At 41.5% G+C, this 16,341-nt stretch overlaps 3 protein-coding genes across 4 annotated transcripts in view; 1 reads left to right on the top strand and 2 right to left on the bottom strand.

The window, feature by feature from the left end:
* Positions 1-1,048: 1,048 nt before the first annotated feature.
* LOC125568222 lies at positions 1,049-3,774 on the bottom strand. The gene is made up of 2 exons (XM_048729801.1): positions 2,852-3,774; positions 1,049-2,667 (listed from the first exon to the last, which is right to left on the bottom strand). Exons 1-2 carry the CDS (start codon positions 3,772-3,774, stop codon positions 2,634-2,636), a joined length of 957 nt encoding a protein of 318 aa, XP_048585758.1. The 3' UTR covers positions 1,049-2,633.
* LOC125568223 lies at positions 2,879-6,126 on the bottom strand. The gene is made up of 2 exons (XM_048729802.1): positions 5,362-6,126; positions 2,879-4,903 (listed from the first exon to the last, which is right to left on the bottom strand). The coding sequence occupies exons 1-2, from the start codon at positions 6,097-6,099 to the stop codon at positions 4,859-4,861; spliced, it is 783 nt and encodes a 260-aa protein (XP_048585759.1). The 5' UTR covers positions 6,100-6,126; the 3' UTR covers positions 2,879-4,858.
* A 7,091-nt stretch (positions 6,127-13,217) lies between these two features.
* LOC125556789 (WSC domain-containing protein ARB_07867-like) overlaps positions 13,218-16,341 on the top strand; it is a 35,203-nt gene continuing 32,079 nt past the window's right edge. The window contains exon 1 of one of the 2 annotated variants that reach the window (XM_048729798.1): positions 13,218-13,338. The gene's annotated coding sequence lies outside the window, so the exon portion shown is untranslated. The remainder of the gene's footprint in view (positions 13,339-16,341) is intronic. The other variant, XM_048729799.1, reaches the window with a different exon arrangement.

Genomic DNA, 16,341 nt, shown 5'->3' with positions numbered 1-16,341 from the left:
GTATGTGATGTGGGGAGGGGGGTGGGGGGGGGGGCTGGCCTAAGCATGTGTTGTGGGGGGCTGGCCTAAGCGTGTATGTGATGTGGGGAGGGGGGTGGGGGGGGCTGGCCTAAGCATGTGTTGTGGGGGGCTGGCCTAAGCGTGTATGTGATGTGGGGAGGGGGGTGGGGGGGCTGGCCTAAGCATGTGTTGTGGGGGGGGGGGGCTAAGTGTGTATGTGATGTGGGGAGGGGGGGGGGACTGGCCTAAGCGTGTAGACATAGACATAGACATGTTTTATTTGGAAAACGTGTGCATATTATTACTGTAAATTGTTTTGTAATCAAAATAATATAATAGTAAAGAAGAGAAATGATAAAAAGATGACGTCACCGTACTGGTTCAATTTAAACGATTTTCTCTTTCATTCTTGCACTCCCATACGAATGCTGCTATTTGTTTTTGAGTTTGCTTGTTTTGATTAATTTTTATTATTTTAAGAAATGCCATAGCAGGGTATGTATTTGTATAGTTCTCTTCTATGATTTTCGTATTCTGTGCATTTTACCAGAAAATATTTCTTGTGATCATGCGGGTTCCACTCACCTGCACACCCCCTCCCATCATGCGGGTTCCACTCACCTGCACACCCCCCCCCCCCCCCCCCCCCTCCCATCATGTGGGTTCCACTCACCTGCACACTCCCCCTCCCATCATGCGGGTTCCACTCACCTGCACACCCCCCCCCCCCCCCCCCTCCCATCATGTGGGTTCCACTCACCTGCACACCCCCCTCCTATCATGTGGGTTCCACTCACCTGCACACTCCCCCTCCCATCATGCGGGTTTCACTCACCTGCACACCCCCCCCTCCCATCATGTGGGTTCCACTCACCTGCACACCCCCCCTCCCATCATGTGGGTTCCACTAATAAAAAGGAAAGCTCTTTCAGATGTCATTGCATTTAAGTTGATATTAGTTTTGTCTTTGATAACACTATAGTATGCCTTTCTAATCGCGTTGTATGTAGGGCATTTTACAAGAAAATGTTCTTCGTTTTCTATTCCATTTTTGCAAATCGTGCACCTCCTCTCATTTGGGGGCACATATGGTTTGGCATGTCTACCTGTTTCGATGGCCAAATTATGATTGCTTAGTCTTAATTTTGTGACGGCAATTCTGTGTTGTACATTATTAATTTGGGTAAGATATTTTTCAAGTTCGTAGACCACCTTGAAGGTCCTGAAAGTTCGCAATTTATTCTTTTGGCGTGGGTCTCTTCTACTATCATTGTGAATCTCACTTAGCCACACCTGTCGCTCGATATCTTCAAAGCGCATCTTTATTAAATTTATAGACGTGTTTGGGGCATCAAGCCATATATAGCCCAAGCCTGCTCGATCTAAAATGTTTTTCAGTTTGTGCACCCAAGTTACCTTGCTGTTATTTTCTAAAGAATCTAGGAAAGCCAACACAGCAAGTTTACTGTGGTCAGAATTTATCATTTTTTGCCAATATTTTATTGCTCTACATTTGGCTTTTAAACGCATTGGAAATCTACCGACCTCGGATCTACATGCATTAGAACTGCAGTACCTGTTGACGCCTAGCAGCCAACGTATAAACCTTGTGTGTACAGATTCTATGGGGTCTTTTTCTAGTTTGTCATTGCAGTCTGTTCCCCACACCTCGCTACTATATAATAGAATTGGGGTTACAAGGGTATCAAAGAGCCTAAGTGTTAGAGTTATTTTGTCTCTAAAGTGGTTTCCCATTTCTTTTCGAAGCTTATACAAAGCTTTTAGTCCGACCTTCTTTATTTCTTGCTTTGCTAGGCTGAAGTTCCCAAAGGTGCTAAAATGCACCCCAAGGTATTTATATGACTTGACAATGTCAACTTTACTGTTTCTGTATTTAAAGAGATAGTTGTTCATTGTTTTCCCAGAGTTATTAAATATCATTATCTTAGTTTTTTCTAGATTAACAGTGAGTTTTGCTTCATCACAAAATTCGCTTAGTTTGTCTAAATATTTTTGTAGCCCCGTGGCAGTCTTCGAGACGATTACCAAATCGTCGGCATAAAGTAAACAACTAGTAGGTCGTGAATTGAGTTCGACATCGTTGCAATTTCTTACTGTATTTAGTTCCTCGGACAAGCTGCTGAGATAAAAATTAAATAGTGTCGGGGAAATCATACATCCCTGTTTCACTCCGTTGTAACACCTAAAGGCTGGCGTTAACAGATTTCTAATTTTGACTGAGGACTTATCATTTGTGTAAATTGATTTCAAAACTTCAAGAAATCGCCCTGTTACGCCTGAACGCTCTAGCTTATCAAAAAGTTTGTGTCTTGGTACTCTGTCGAAAGCTTTACTGAAATCAACATAACACGTAAATAGGAAGTTTTGTTTCTTTTTTGGCTTTGCTTTAACGTATTTGTCAATCAAAGATTTTAGGATGAAAATACTATCCACTGTTCCATGCTCTTTTCTGAATCCTCCCTGCTCAGGTTTGATTATTTTTCTTTCGACAAGGTAATTGTACAATCTGTTGTTCATTATGGATGTGAAAACTTTTCCTAGTGACGAGAGTAAGGTAATACCTCTAAAATTTTCCGGTTTACTAGGATCTCCTTTTTTCAGGATCGGTACTATCAGACCATAACTCCAGCTAGATGGGTATTCCCCACTATTCAAAATTTTATTAAACAAAATTTGTAATGGCTTTTTCAGAGTTTCTTCGCCGCACTTTAATACTTCGTTTAAAATATTATCAGCGCCGGGTGCTTTACCCGTTTTTAGACTTTTTATGGCGTTAGTTATTTCGAGTTCCGTGAATTCGTGATCCAATGGCCCTTGCCTATTGTTTATTCGCGTTTTTTCTACTTCTTCCATTGTATTTTGTGATTCTATTGTCGCGTTTAATTGTTCGAAGTGCTGATGAAAAACAGCAGCTTCTTCGGGTCTAATTTGATGTGATTGTTTATGTGTATTGCTGTTGAAAATCCTATTTATTTGTTTCCAAGTGTTTTTAGAGTTTCTGAAATCGATACTGTTTACTATATTATTATAATGCGTATACTTTTTCCGCCTACAGAGTTTTTTAAAAGACTTCTTTTTTTCCTTCAAGACGGCTCCTAGCTCGCGTTGGTCAGGCTGCTTTGAAAGTAATTTGCCTAGTGAGCGTAAATTTTCTTTTTCATTTTTACATTCCTTGTCGAACCACATTTTGTTAACGCTGCTCTCTTTTATGTCATTGTTTTGGTAGCGCAGTCCTGCGTTTTCGCATGCGGATAAGAGCGTTTCTGTAAAAAGATCTACTGATGTGTCTACGCAATTATTATTTAAAGCCGTATTTAAATTTGTTTGCACTTCTTCGGACTCGAACAATAGCTTTAACTCGCTACTGATCTCGTTATTCCAGCGCAATCTTTTGAGCTCACTTAGTTGTACGTTTTCTGAATTATCTTTTTGTTTAAATGTAAATTTCAGGTTTAGACTGCATGAAAGCGAACAGTGATCAGTCAGGTGTGGCTCAAGCGGATTCACAATGAAATAATCAACAATGTCTAAACTTTCATTATTTACAATTATGTAATCAACAACGCTGCTTCCGTTGTATCGAAAGCAGGTTTTCTTACCTTCAAGGTCACCTACTACTCTGCCGTTCAAAATTCGCATATTGAGTGCAGTGCACGTTTCTATTAAATTTCTTCCTCGGCTGTCAATCACCTTAGAGTCTTGTGAATTTCTATTATTTGGAATATCAATTTGGTAATCTTTTGGTAGACCCATAAATTCGTCATTTTGTTCATCATCCAGAGCAAATTCTTGCAAAATACCCGTTCTTGCATTAAAGTCCCCTTGGATAATGACATCCCCCTTTAGAGAGAGCCTTAATATTTCAAATTCAAGTTCTTCTAGAATGTCTTCTTCATAATTATTACATCGCCCGTTTGCTGGGCTTAGATACACAGTTCCTAAATAAATGTCTTTTTGTAAGTTGAAAATATTTTTACACAATTTAACCCATAGGACATTTTCATTATCTGTTGGTATATATTTAACTCCACTGGAAATGTTTTCTCTGATGTACACGGCTATACCCCCCGATTTTTTGTATCTTGTTGAATCTCTATGTTTTACAAAATGTTTATAGTTGTTTATTTTGAGATCGGAATTTTGATTTGCATGCGTTTCCACTATCCCAAAAATGTCGTGTCTTTTAATAGTGCTTAAAGTATCATTAAATTTTAACTTATTTCCCACAACCCTACTGTTGAAACCGTTTAAGTTCCAACAACCAAAACGAATCTTTTTCTGATTACATGTGAATTAAATTATTTAAACATATGCACTTATCTTGGACGGTGCGCAAACCCCTGTCTTTTGAAATATTCCGCCAATGCGTCAAGTGCTCGGAAAGGTGGTGGAAGTGTCGGAAATGCTTCATTATAGCTTGAATTCCATGGGGGTCTTTGTCTTCTTTGTCTGTTAAATTTCCTAGCTTGTTGTCCTTCTCGATTGGATTCCTTGTCTTCGCTTCTCAGACCAACTTGTACCTTGATGTTCGTCACTAACTTTTTGGTACCAACTCGATTGTTCAAGTGGGTGTCATCGTAGAAGGAGTCCTCATCGATGTTTCCAAATCGGTCCGCAGTGACTTTTTGATTGTTGATGAAATTACATAATCCCTGATTGTTCCGACAGATTTCTTCGTAATAATAATTTACGTCATCTACTTTTACATTGTCTCCCTTGAGACTGTATAAAACTCCCGACACATAGATGTTTGCTTTCGGCCAACGTGATTTTAATTTCTGAACACATCTTTGCATGTTGTCAGCGATGTCTGTTGCTCTAGACTTCCTTAAATCATTTACCCCGGAGTGAACCACAATACATTCGTAGTCGTTTTTGTCTTCTTTTGTAAGCGAAACGATGTACTCCTCCATTTCCTGCGTTCCACCTTGTACGTATTGCTTATTTACAAATCGGCTTGGACAGAATCTACGGTTGTTTATACCTCTGAGAACGGAATCACCCAGTAGTAGAACTGGTCCATTACTACTGCCACTGGTTTGCGCAGCACTGCTTGGTTGATTGGGGCGATTTTCCCGTTGCTGAGTGCTTGGGTGGCTACTAGTATCCCGAGGTGTTTCAAGTCGGCTGTTTCTGTGACTAGCATACTGTCTGTTTATATCTATTGCCTCTCTCTGACCGGATTGCCGTGACTGATCAAGTATTTCAATTCGGTGACTTTCGCTGGTTTCTTGACTGCATACTTCAATTTGCTTCCGTCTGTTCGCGTGAGTGGGTTGATTGCGTGGTCTCGTGAATCTGCGCCACTGTTTCTTCTGTCTTTAGGAGTTGATCCTTAATTTCTCCTAAGTCGCCTAATATTTTGAGGATTGTTTCCGCTGTTGATGCAGATTTATTTTTGACGGACTTAAACTCGCTTGTTACTTTGTTTGACAGGTTGGAGACTTGTTTAGCGACATCTTTAATACTTTCGCTTATTTCAAACTTGAGTGAGTCGATTTGACTTTCACAATGCATCTTCACATCGGACAGACCATTCTTTATCTTCTGTTTCCAATCCTCCAAATCAATACTTTGCTCCCCAATCTCGATCGTATTTTTGGAAACTTGACTTTCTATTTTCGTGTTAAACTCTCTTTGAGTTGCCATAAAAGCTTCGAACTCTTCATAGCGAGCATCATGCATCGCTTTTTCGCCTTTCTCTTCGTCCTGTTTCTTGCTCGATTGTGATATCTCTTCGCCCGCTTCTGCTTGATCAGTTTCGGTCTCAGCATTTTCGTTATTGCCACTATTTGTGTTTACTAGATCGGTGAGTTTTGAGATATAACCATCTTTACCCGCACCTTGTATCTGGAGTGTATTCGTGCTGGTGTAGAAATTAACCGTCACCGATTCAAATTTAAGTACTCTTGTTGCTCCGTTCCTACTTATGCTGACAAATTTATCGTTATTTCCTTCCTCTAAGTAGGACAACAGAAATTCTTTTAGTTGATCAGAGTCTCCGCTCCATCTGAATTGCTTTTTCTTGTTAATACTTAATAGTTTCTTGTGCTCCGTTATCCCAACTATGTCCGCCATGATGTTTCATCATGTCTTTCATCACCTCCCATCATGCGGGTTCCACTCACCTGCACACCCCCCCCCCCCTCCCATCATGTGGGTTCCACTCACCTGCACACCCCCCCCCCTCCCATCATGTGGGTTCCACTCACCTGCACACCCCCCCCCCCTCCCATCATGTGGGTTCCACTCACCTGCACACTCCCCCTCCCATCATGCGGGTTCCACTCACCTGCACACCCCCTCCCCCTCCCATCATATGGGTTCCACTCACCTGCACACCCCCCCCCTCCCATCATGTGGGTTCCACTCACCTGCACACCCCCCCTCCCATCATGTGGGTTCCACTCACCTGCACACTCCCCCTCCCATCATGCGGGTTCCACTCACCTGCACACCCCCCCCCCCCCTCCCATCATGTGGGTTCCACTCACCTGCACACCCCCCCTCCCATCATGTGGGTTCCACTCACCTGCACACTCCCCCTCCCATCATGCGGGTTCCACTCACCTGCACACCCCCTCCCCCTCCCATCATGCGGGTTCACTCACCTCCACACCCCCCTCCCATCATGTGGGTTCCACTCACCTGCACACCCCCCCCCCCCTCCCATCATGTGGGTTCCACTCACCTGCACACTCCCCCTCCCATCATGTGGGTTCCACTCACCTGCACACTCCCCTCCCATCATGTGGGTTCAACTCACCTGCACACCCCCTCCCATCATGTGGGTTCCACTCACCTGCACACCCCCTCCCATCATGCGGGTTCCACTCACCTCCACACACTCCCCCTCCCATCATGTGGGTTCCACTCACCTGCACACACCCCCTCCCATCATGTGGGTTCCACTCACCTGCACACTCCCCCTCCCATCATGCGGGTTCCACTCACCTGCACACTCCCCCTCCCATCATGCGGGTTCCACTCACCTGCACACTCCCCCTCCCATCATGCGGGTTCCACTCACCTCCACACCCCCCTCCCATCATGCGGGTTCCACTCACCTGCACACCCTCCCATCATGTGGGTTCCACTCACCTGCAACACCTGTATGTGTTGTGGGGAGGGGGAGCAGGCCTAAGCGTGTATGTGTTGTGGGGAGGGGGGGGCTGGCCTATGCGTGTATGTGTTGTGGGTAGGCTCTTACCGAAAGTGCTCGTTAAAAAGCATTAAATGCTAAAAGCAGTGCTTGTTTTTTGCCAAAAAAGTGCTAAAATAATGCTTTTTTTTAATGCTTGTGGATTAAAAAAAATGCTCATTTTTCAGACTTTTTTTAATCATATAGAACATTACATTTTTAGATTTTCGCTCACATGTTAAAACGATCAATGTTTTTTCTAAGTCCAACACACGCTTGTCATTGGGTCATCATTACCCATTTTAGAAGTTAGTCATCGCTTGTTGTACTGGGTCATCACACTTGCTTGAAGATAGTCAACTAAGGCATGCTCCTATTGGTCGTTGAATGCGGAATTGAGAACAGAGAATAACCTTTCTGCTGCAGCCGAGGATGGCTGCGCCAACAGCACTTTCTCCACTGCAGAAGCAAAGTGAGGGAGCTGTTCCTTGTGGTCGTGCCACCATTTTACCTTTCGCTCTTCTGTGTTGATTACCACATCTGCAGTGGCAGCTAAGTAAGCAGGTAGTTCAGCAATTAGGCCGTTGATAATGCAATCATCATTGCATTCCCAGAAATAAGGGACATTAGCCAGCGGTTTCTCTCGGCTCACATTTTGCTAGGCCCGCGAATAGGGCCTAGCAAAATAGGAATAACAGCGGTATCAGAAATAAAAACGAGATTCCGGCCAGCACAGGGGCTTCCCTTTTGTTCTTACACTAGAAGTTTTTAATCAGGTTGACTAAAATTCCAAATAAAAGTAGTATTAGCGGTATTTAAACGTGCAAGGGGCATCTCTGATTTGATACATCCAATGATACCATTATCAGTGCGGCAGTCTTGCTGAGGTTGGAAAACATTATATGCGCTAATTTAAAAAAATGTATTTTAGAAAGGCTTTACGTTTCCCCTGTGTCAATCCCAGAAAGCCGTGGGGCCGTTTAAAAACAAAATGGAGAACGGACGAACGGAGAGAAGTTGTTCTTGTGGAGCGCACCGTTTTCCTTGCTTCAGTCTGTATCTTAAAGACAACAATAATGGTTTCTGAACTAGGCATAACTACATCAAATGTTATTTCCTCGGGAACAAGATTGGAAGGCGCTACTGCCTATTTTATTGGCCAAGTTGATGGAAGGATAGTCGATTTACCAATTTCGAGTCCTGCACCTGTGATGCGGCGAACAGTTCTACCTTTTAAACGACTATACTTTTATGCCCGATTTCAATAAAATTACAGAGAATGTATGGAGGATTGTATGCTCTCAAGCGAACAAAAGTGCAATGTCCAAGGAACAATTATAGGGCTTTCTCTGGCATCGTTTGAACGGAAAGTGTATCACTCGAATGGCAAGGTTTTTTTTTTTTCGAGTCCTGCATCGTGATCCCAAAATCTCTGAAACGAGAAAATTTGATAAAATGTGATGTCTCCCCACATTTCCTTATAATAAATGGCAGCCATTTTGACATTGTATGTGCACTATTACGCATGCGTGGCGGCCATGTTGTCTCTTATTTCTGGGAATGGAGAAAAGGGAAGATTCGCAAGGCCTCTACTGAGTGCTGAGTTGGCTTCAGCCACTGGACGCTGACCGGACACATATACCTCGCAGCCTTGAACGCTAACACTGTGTTGTATAGTTGGACATTGAACTTTCTCAGAAACCAATCTATGGCTGATTGAACACATGCCTTTGCCTGCTGTTCGAGGGCTGCTACGTTTTGGGCAGGATTTTCTTCAGCGATTGCTGCTGCGACTGCACACACATTTGGAAAAAGAGGGGCTTGGCAGGCTTGGGCAACAGCATGGAGTTTCTCATAACACGAGAACACGAGAGGGCCATCACCTTCCAAGAAATAGGTCGCTTTTACAAAGTGCTCCCCAACATCGATGGTGATGGCGAGCTCGAGCTTCAGGTTGATCACTCTCTCAGGATCGGAAAGTATTGCCTGGAGTTGAGGGAGTAACTGTGGACCAATATTAGCGGCTTCTGCTTCTATCAAGAATCCCTCAATATCTCCAAACTGCAGTAACATTTGTTTGTAGACTTCCCACTTTGACCACCATCTGGTCTCACTGTATGATCTCGGTCTTTGCCCAGTCAGATCTTTCCACAACAACTTTGTCTTGTAACTATGGGATTTTCCAACGCACAATGGAAAATTTACTGCAGGGTATTCCGAATGTTGTAGTACGAATAGATGATATTCTCATTGCCGGGAAGACATCAGCAGATCATCTCAAAAGTCTAACAGAAGTCCTGTCACGTCTGGACAAAGCTGGCGTCCGTCTTAAACGTTCGAAGTGCATTTTTCAAGCACCTGAAGTCACTTACCTGGGACACCGCATAGACAAAGATGGTATCCACCCCCTTGACGAGAAAATCAAAGCAATTCAAGAGTCACCGAGACCTTCTAATCTGAAAGAACTGCAAGCCTTTTTAGGCATGCTTAACTATTACGCTTGTTACATACCTAACATCACTACAATACTATCTCCTTTACATCAGCTGTTAGTCAAAGACACACCTTGGAACTGGAGTGAAGCACATGAAAAATCTTGGAACCAAGCCAAGTCCACACTTCACTCTTCACAACTTATGCATTACAGCTTGGAAAGAGAGTTAACCCTTGCTTGTGACGCATCACCATATGGTCTTGGTTGTGTTATTTCACATGTGATGGATGATGGGACTGAACGTCCTATTTCATATGCCTCACGTACTCTGTCCCCAGCCGAAAAGAACTATTCACAGCTCGACAAAGAGGCAGCAGCCATCATGTTCGGGGTGAGGAAGTTCCACTCATACTTATATGGACGGAGTTTTACCATCTACACTGATCACAAACCCCTGCTGGGTCTGCTACAGTCAACTAAACAAATACCGACCTCAGCCTCACCACGCATATTGAGGTGGGCGGTATTCCTGTCAGGCTACTCATACACTTTAGTATATCGAGAAGGCCAGAAAAATGGTAATGCCGATGGCCTGAGCCGGCTGCCATTGCCAAATGAAACCAGAAATGTTCCAGTGCCTGGCGACATTATGTTTGTAATGAATCATCTTGAAGTCAACACACCCGTTAAAGTCAAGGACATTGAGCGTTGGACCTCAAAAGATCCTATTCTTAGTGCAGTACGACACCAAGTAATGTCCGGTTGGCCCAATTCAAATGATCGCATTGAGTTCAAGCCCTACTCTTATAGAAAGCACCAACTTAGCTGTCAGGATGGCTGTCTACTCTGGGGCTCTCGCGTAGTCATTCCTCCTCAAGGAAGAGTCAAGCTTCTCCAGGAACTACATGATGGACATCCTGGAATGGTTCGCATGAAAATGTTAGCCCGAAGCTATTTCTGGTGGCCTGGCCTGGACGCGGATATTGAGCAAAAGGTGAAAGATTGCACAAGCTGCCAAAGTAATGCTAAGGCACCTTCTACTGCACCCCTACATCCGTGGGAGTGGCCGTCTAGACCTTGGTCTCGCATACATATTGACTATGCAGGACCTTTCGAAGGACACATGTTCCTGGTGATCGGTGATGCCTATAGTAAGTGGATCGAGGTATTCAAGACAAACTCCAGTACTGCTGCAGTAACCATCCAGAAGTTAAGAGAATGCTTCTCAGTACATGGACTGCCTGATATCATTGTATCTGATAATGCTACTGCCTTCATAGGTGAAGAATTTGCCCTTTTTATGTCTGAGAATGGCATAAAACACATCACTTCAGCACCTAAACACCCAGCATCCAATGGATTTGCTGAAAGATATGTTCGCACTTTCAAGGAAACAATGAAGAAGATGGGAGGGGAAAAGGAAAACTTAGACACGAAGTTAAGCAGATTTCTACTAAGCTATCGTACCACACCTCATGCAACCACTGGTAAAACACCCGGTGAGCTATTAATGAACCGGAAGCTGAAGACGCGCTTGGACCTGGTAAACCCCCTTAGTCAGGACACAATTCGCACTCGTGTAGAAGATAAACAGCTCGCACAGAAGAAACAACACGACAATCTAGTGCCACTCAGAGAATTTCAAGTGAATGACCCAGTATTTGTCAAGAATTTTTCATATGGTCCAAAGTGGTTATGTGGAACAATTATTCAACAGTCAGGACCGGTTTCGTATGTCGTTCAACTCAGTTCAGGTGGAGTGTTTCGACGACATGTTGACCATCTTCGCCTGAGGACAAGCACACCCACAGTCGCCAATGATCTTCAGAGTTCAACAGAATTGGCCCAAGTTCCAATGCAAACAACTGTACCCAAGCAGATTCCAGAGGAATTTAAGGAACATGAGATCACAGTTCCAGAACCTTCATTGGAACCGAAGAAGACAGAGCTTCCAGCTTCTGAGCCTGCAAGTACTCTGCGAAGAAGTACTCGACTCAAAACCACACCTACTCACCTCAAAGACTATGTATGTTAATTTTAAGCAGCATATCACACACTGTGTACATTTTTCCGGATCTGATGGATTGACAACTTGTCAAGAACTTGTCATGGACATTGTTGTTGTTTTTTACTTATTGACATGTTGTGTGTATAAATTTGATAGTTTTACTGGCCTCAGCAAGCAAGTATCTTTTAGTTGTAAACTTGGGTGGGGCAGTATGTAATGTTTGGGATTCCTGTTTGTATGACCGCAAGGTTTTCTGGGTAACAGCAATAAACAACGAGAGTCCGCCATTACTGTTTATTCGTTTTGATCCTAAGGTTTTTCTCAAATACATTACAAAGCCCTTTAGGATGTCAGTGTAAGTTATCCTAAAGGACATGCCGTCTTAGTAGCATATAAATATGGGTGCGTACCGAAGCCCAAACACACCAAAAACTCACCCTTTAAACTCTTGAGAACTTGAAGAGAAACGTGTTAGAAAATACTTGTAGACACCAGATCTTGTTAACATTTTGTAACAGCAAACAAGTAAAAACCGGTACCTCCCCCAGCCAAGCGGGTCCTTTTCGTTTTGTCACAAGTGGTCAGAGAGAGTCATAGCCGCTTGTTACATGTGGTTAGATAACCCAAAAGTATAGCTGTTACACTCGGAATAAAAGTGTTCTTAAAACGATTTGTGTTTATGCGGGGCATGGCGAAAGCCCGGGACTGCCTTAAATTATAGCACTGATTTCTCTTGGGTGGTAACAAGGACGAAAGCTTGTGCCTTGGTGTTGAAATGATGAACTTTTCTCTCGATCTAGAGGAGGGTTTAGCGGGTTTAAAAAACCCCTCTTTGGGCGGCCAGAAACCTGCCTTTGTCAGTGAGCCAACCCCCCCCCCCTCCCCCCCCTTTCAGCAAAAAGTTGAAAACTATGAATGAATTATTAAAAAGGTTGTTTTTACCCATTTTACACGTATTTTAATGCCGTTATTCTCGCGTGAATATGATAGAGAAACTGAGAGCAACATTCATCTCCTTGCTGTTAACGCAATAAAATAGACTTGGAAATTAGATTTGTTGATGATTGCCATAAAGGGATATTTTTATTTCACTGAACGCTTGTTTACAGACGTTCAAGAAAAACGCAGCCTGAAACTTTTTGTATCTCGAATGGGCCAAAGATAAAAGTAAGTAATTGCTTTAGAATATATACTAAATGTATTTCGTGCTGATTTATTTATAAAAATAACGAAGGCAAAACAGCATATAATACATCATTCCTTAAAGAAAATAATATTCAATTCCTTTGCGAAAAATGTATTGCATAATTAATTGGTGTTTTTGGTTTTTAGAACTACAACGAATTCCAAGCGGTAGGGAGTATGGTCCCAAAACTGCAGGGAATTCTTCTTTTATTCACTCGATTACCACTGACGACATAGTTTTTAAAAGCATGGCTTAAAGTTTCATAGTCATCTCAACCACCTGAACATAACCCAAAAACCCCAAATTTTGTTCAAATTTGTCTCGTGAAAAAATAAAGAAACCTAAAGGGTTTGATTTTATTATCGAATTCGGTTAAATGTCGAAGAGTTACCCAGAATACCTTCAAACTGTAGTAAGAACTCAGCCACAAGCTTTGAAAACTTCGAATGAATTATTAATTATTGTTTCTACTAATTTTATCCATCTGAATACCTTTATTCTCACATACTGATGATAGAGACACTGAGGGCAACATCTTTTCCTTGTCGGTAAGTGCATAATTGTAAAATTAGATGTAAGATTAGGTTAATGGTTGCCAATCAAGGGACATTTTTATTTCAATGATTGCCAATCTATACGGATGTTCAACAAAACTCAGCCTAAAACTTGTGTTTCAAATTATTCAAATACAACGAGCCCCCCTTACCGAAACACGTTAAAATTTAAAATGGAATATTTCTTCTTTTGGCATAGTTCTGATAACGAAAATATCCATTTCAAAAATTGCTCAATCTTTTTTGCCGAGGGCTCAATGCTCATGGTTTTTCTAATACGACTACAAATTTACTTATGCATATAATATACACATTTTCAAATTTTATTGATTTATATGTTTTTCTGTTTGCACATAGTGGTAGTAGTTCCGTAGCAGCGGTTATAGTTCCGTATCACTCAAACATTCTGTCGTCTGGTACGAGTTTCTTTTCTTTTGAGAATAAATAAAAAGATATTTACTAAATAACATATCACATCCCTTCCTTTATGCTCAAAAATTTTTTTTTGTTTTTAAAACTTTTTATTTTGTTTCATCATTTTTTACACACACAAACACACACACATACACACACACACACACACACACACACACACACACACACACACACACACGCACACACACACACACACACACACACACTTAAGTTAATCTCCATATACAGTATAACTTAAACTTATGTTATATGTTATGTACTCGGTATTTTTCTCTCTTTCATTCGATTTGCATATACAAAAAACACAACACAACCACAACACAAACTACATTATCCCGGTAGTGCTTAATGCATGTATTATCAATTCCTATTTCTTCAAATGCTGCTATGGTTTATTACTCAATTTTGAAGCCCGCCTTTCTACTTTCTCTATGTCTCTGAGGAATAGTTGAAATGAGTATAAGTTTGGCAATTTGTGTGATTCCCTCCTTTTATAAAGCAGGAGTTTATAATTTAGGATCATGGAGTTCACCGCTGCGTTTTCATTTTCCACACCTAGTATTACATCTTGTATACATAGATGTGAGAGTTGCACCTTGAAGGCACTTAACCATTTCTGGATGTCTAGGTATAAATTTCTTGTCTTAGTACACTCAATAAAGATGTGGTCAACAGTTTCTAAATAGGAAAAACGATAAGAGCACGAAGGACTATCCACTAGTCCAAACCGAAACAGATCTTTGTTAATAAAAAGGCAATTGTTAAGAATTTTATACTGAAAGGACCTTGAATAGGTGTCTCTAGCTATGGTATAAATTCTACGATAAACTTGTCTCCAATCGATGGACTCAGGAGAGCCTCCTATTCTTTGGGGAATGTTTAACTGTGCAGTTGGCGGTTTAACCTTCATTCTTACTATATAATTATATACCTGTTTAGCCTTAAATTTTCCTATTTCGTATCTCTCATTACCTAACCGTTAACAAACGTGCTGCTGGTTTAGACTGTCCTACCAAGCCAGGATTATCTCTCAACTTATCTTCCCATACTTTTGGAATAGCGTTACATAAAGATAACCAGTTAAAATACCCTGTACCTGGGACACCTTTCTTCAAACATATCTGCCACTCAAAACGACCCACCTCATTGCATAAATCTCTTACTGTGCGGACGCCACATTCAAAAAAGGATCTAAAGAAAACAGACTTCCCCCCAATTTTAATATGCTTGTTATTCCACAGCACTTCATCCTCTAAATCCAAATCATTTATTGGGTTTGAAAACAGCTCGGCCCATATTCCAAACACCTCCTTATAATAACCGGATGTATCGTCCGGAAGACGATTTATATCAAAATTGCCGCGTATAGTTCCCACACCTCCAATTATTTTTAAAAAGTATCTTGGTAAAACCTTATATGTTCTCTCCTCCTCATTTGACAACTTTAAAGCAAAAGTAACACGACTAGCTCTAATTGATGCAAAGAAATTAGGAGCTCTCAAGCCACCATCATCATATTCACCTAAAATTGTTGTGTATTTTACTTTAGGTTTTTTCGCATTCTATATAAAGTCTTTCAGGGCTGTATTCACCTGCTTAATAAAATCTCCCCTAACACTTAATTTGGAGCACACATAATACAACTTAAAAAGCGCCACTGCGCGTGAGGATTTGCTCCTTTTATTTTGTCCTACTCCCCCGCGGGTTGCGTGTTGTTTTGTTTTGCCAACTCGATAGGAATGAAAAGAGATCATGTAAAATAACTCAGAAGAAGAAAACAAGTCTAACTTAAGTAAGCAAGATTGGCAAATATACTCACAGAAAGCTAAATCCCTGAATAGTTTGACTGTTTTGTTTGTCTGAGCGTCGAAGTCAAGGCAAGAAAGAAGAAAGAAAATAGCGACGAGCGATAATATGGCTATGGCTGTGATACCGCGTTTGATTCAAATCCCGACTCCGGCTTGTATAATATACTTAATAGTTATAGAAATGCCTAAAAACAACATCAAAGAAGTACTGTTATATGTCCCTCTTTATATTCCACTATTAGAGAAGCTCAGATACTTCAGCGTGCTGGCTTTAGTTTAATGAAATGTATTTTTCTTGGATTCCTTTTCAAATCACCGGAATATTCACAAAAAGCAATATTATATCAACTTACAGATTTCGTTTGACCATTAGGGAGATAATGAATGTTGAGAAACCAGAAAGAAGCAGCAAGTTAGAGCGGAAGCAGTGTTTGAAGCACGAGGTTTTCCGCTCTTGATTTTGAAGTCTCTTTTTTACACGTTTTCGAAATATCTTGCAATTCTCGAAGTACTACATCCCCTTAATAAACCGCAACTGCCTGTATCCTTGATGCTAGAATGAAATGATGTTATTAGTGTAAATAGGGTTTTGTTTTTAGTTTCAAGTCACAAAACAGCGACAAACAACAAGATGTAAATGCCAAAGCGCGTGGGTAGGGTGAGTAAAAATGCTCACGCGCAGGCATGTTGGTAATATAAAACTTAAAAGGATTTAGAATTTTCAGGCTTTTCTTTGATCATACGATAATTGATA

This window comes from Nematostella vectensis, chromosome 7 (genome assembly GCF_932526225.1).
Source record: "Nematostella vectensis chromosome 7, jaNemVect1.1, whole genome shotgun sequence".
NCBI lineage: Eukaryota > Metazoa > Cnidaria > Anthozoa > Actiniaria > Edwardsiidae > Nematostella > Nematostella vectensis.
The sequence above is the reverse complement of the archived record's forward strand: the minus strand, read 5'-3'. Positions and strand labels throughout refer to the sequence as shown.

Bases quoted from the DNA above. Each gene is read 5' to 3' on its own strand.
- LOC125568222 (XM_048729801.1), bottom strand. From the start codon at position 3,774: ATGGGTCTACCAAAAGATTACCAAATTGATATTCCAAATAATAGAAAT. The intron at 2,668-2,851 runs AATAAACAATAG...ATTTTGAATAGT, and splicing joins GAAGAAGTAGAAAAAACGCG to GGGGAATACCCATCTAGCTG.
- LOC125568223 (XM_048729802.1), bottom strand. From the start codon at position 6,099: ATGGCGGACATAGTTGGGATAACGGAGCACAAGAAACTATTAAGTATT. The intron at 4,904-5,361 runs ATTAAGGATCAA...CGCTTACAAAAG, and splicing joins TATTAGGCGACTTAGGAGAA to AAGACAAAAACGACTACGAA.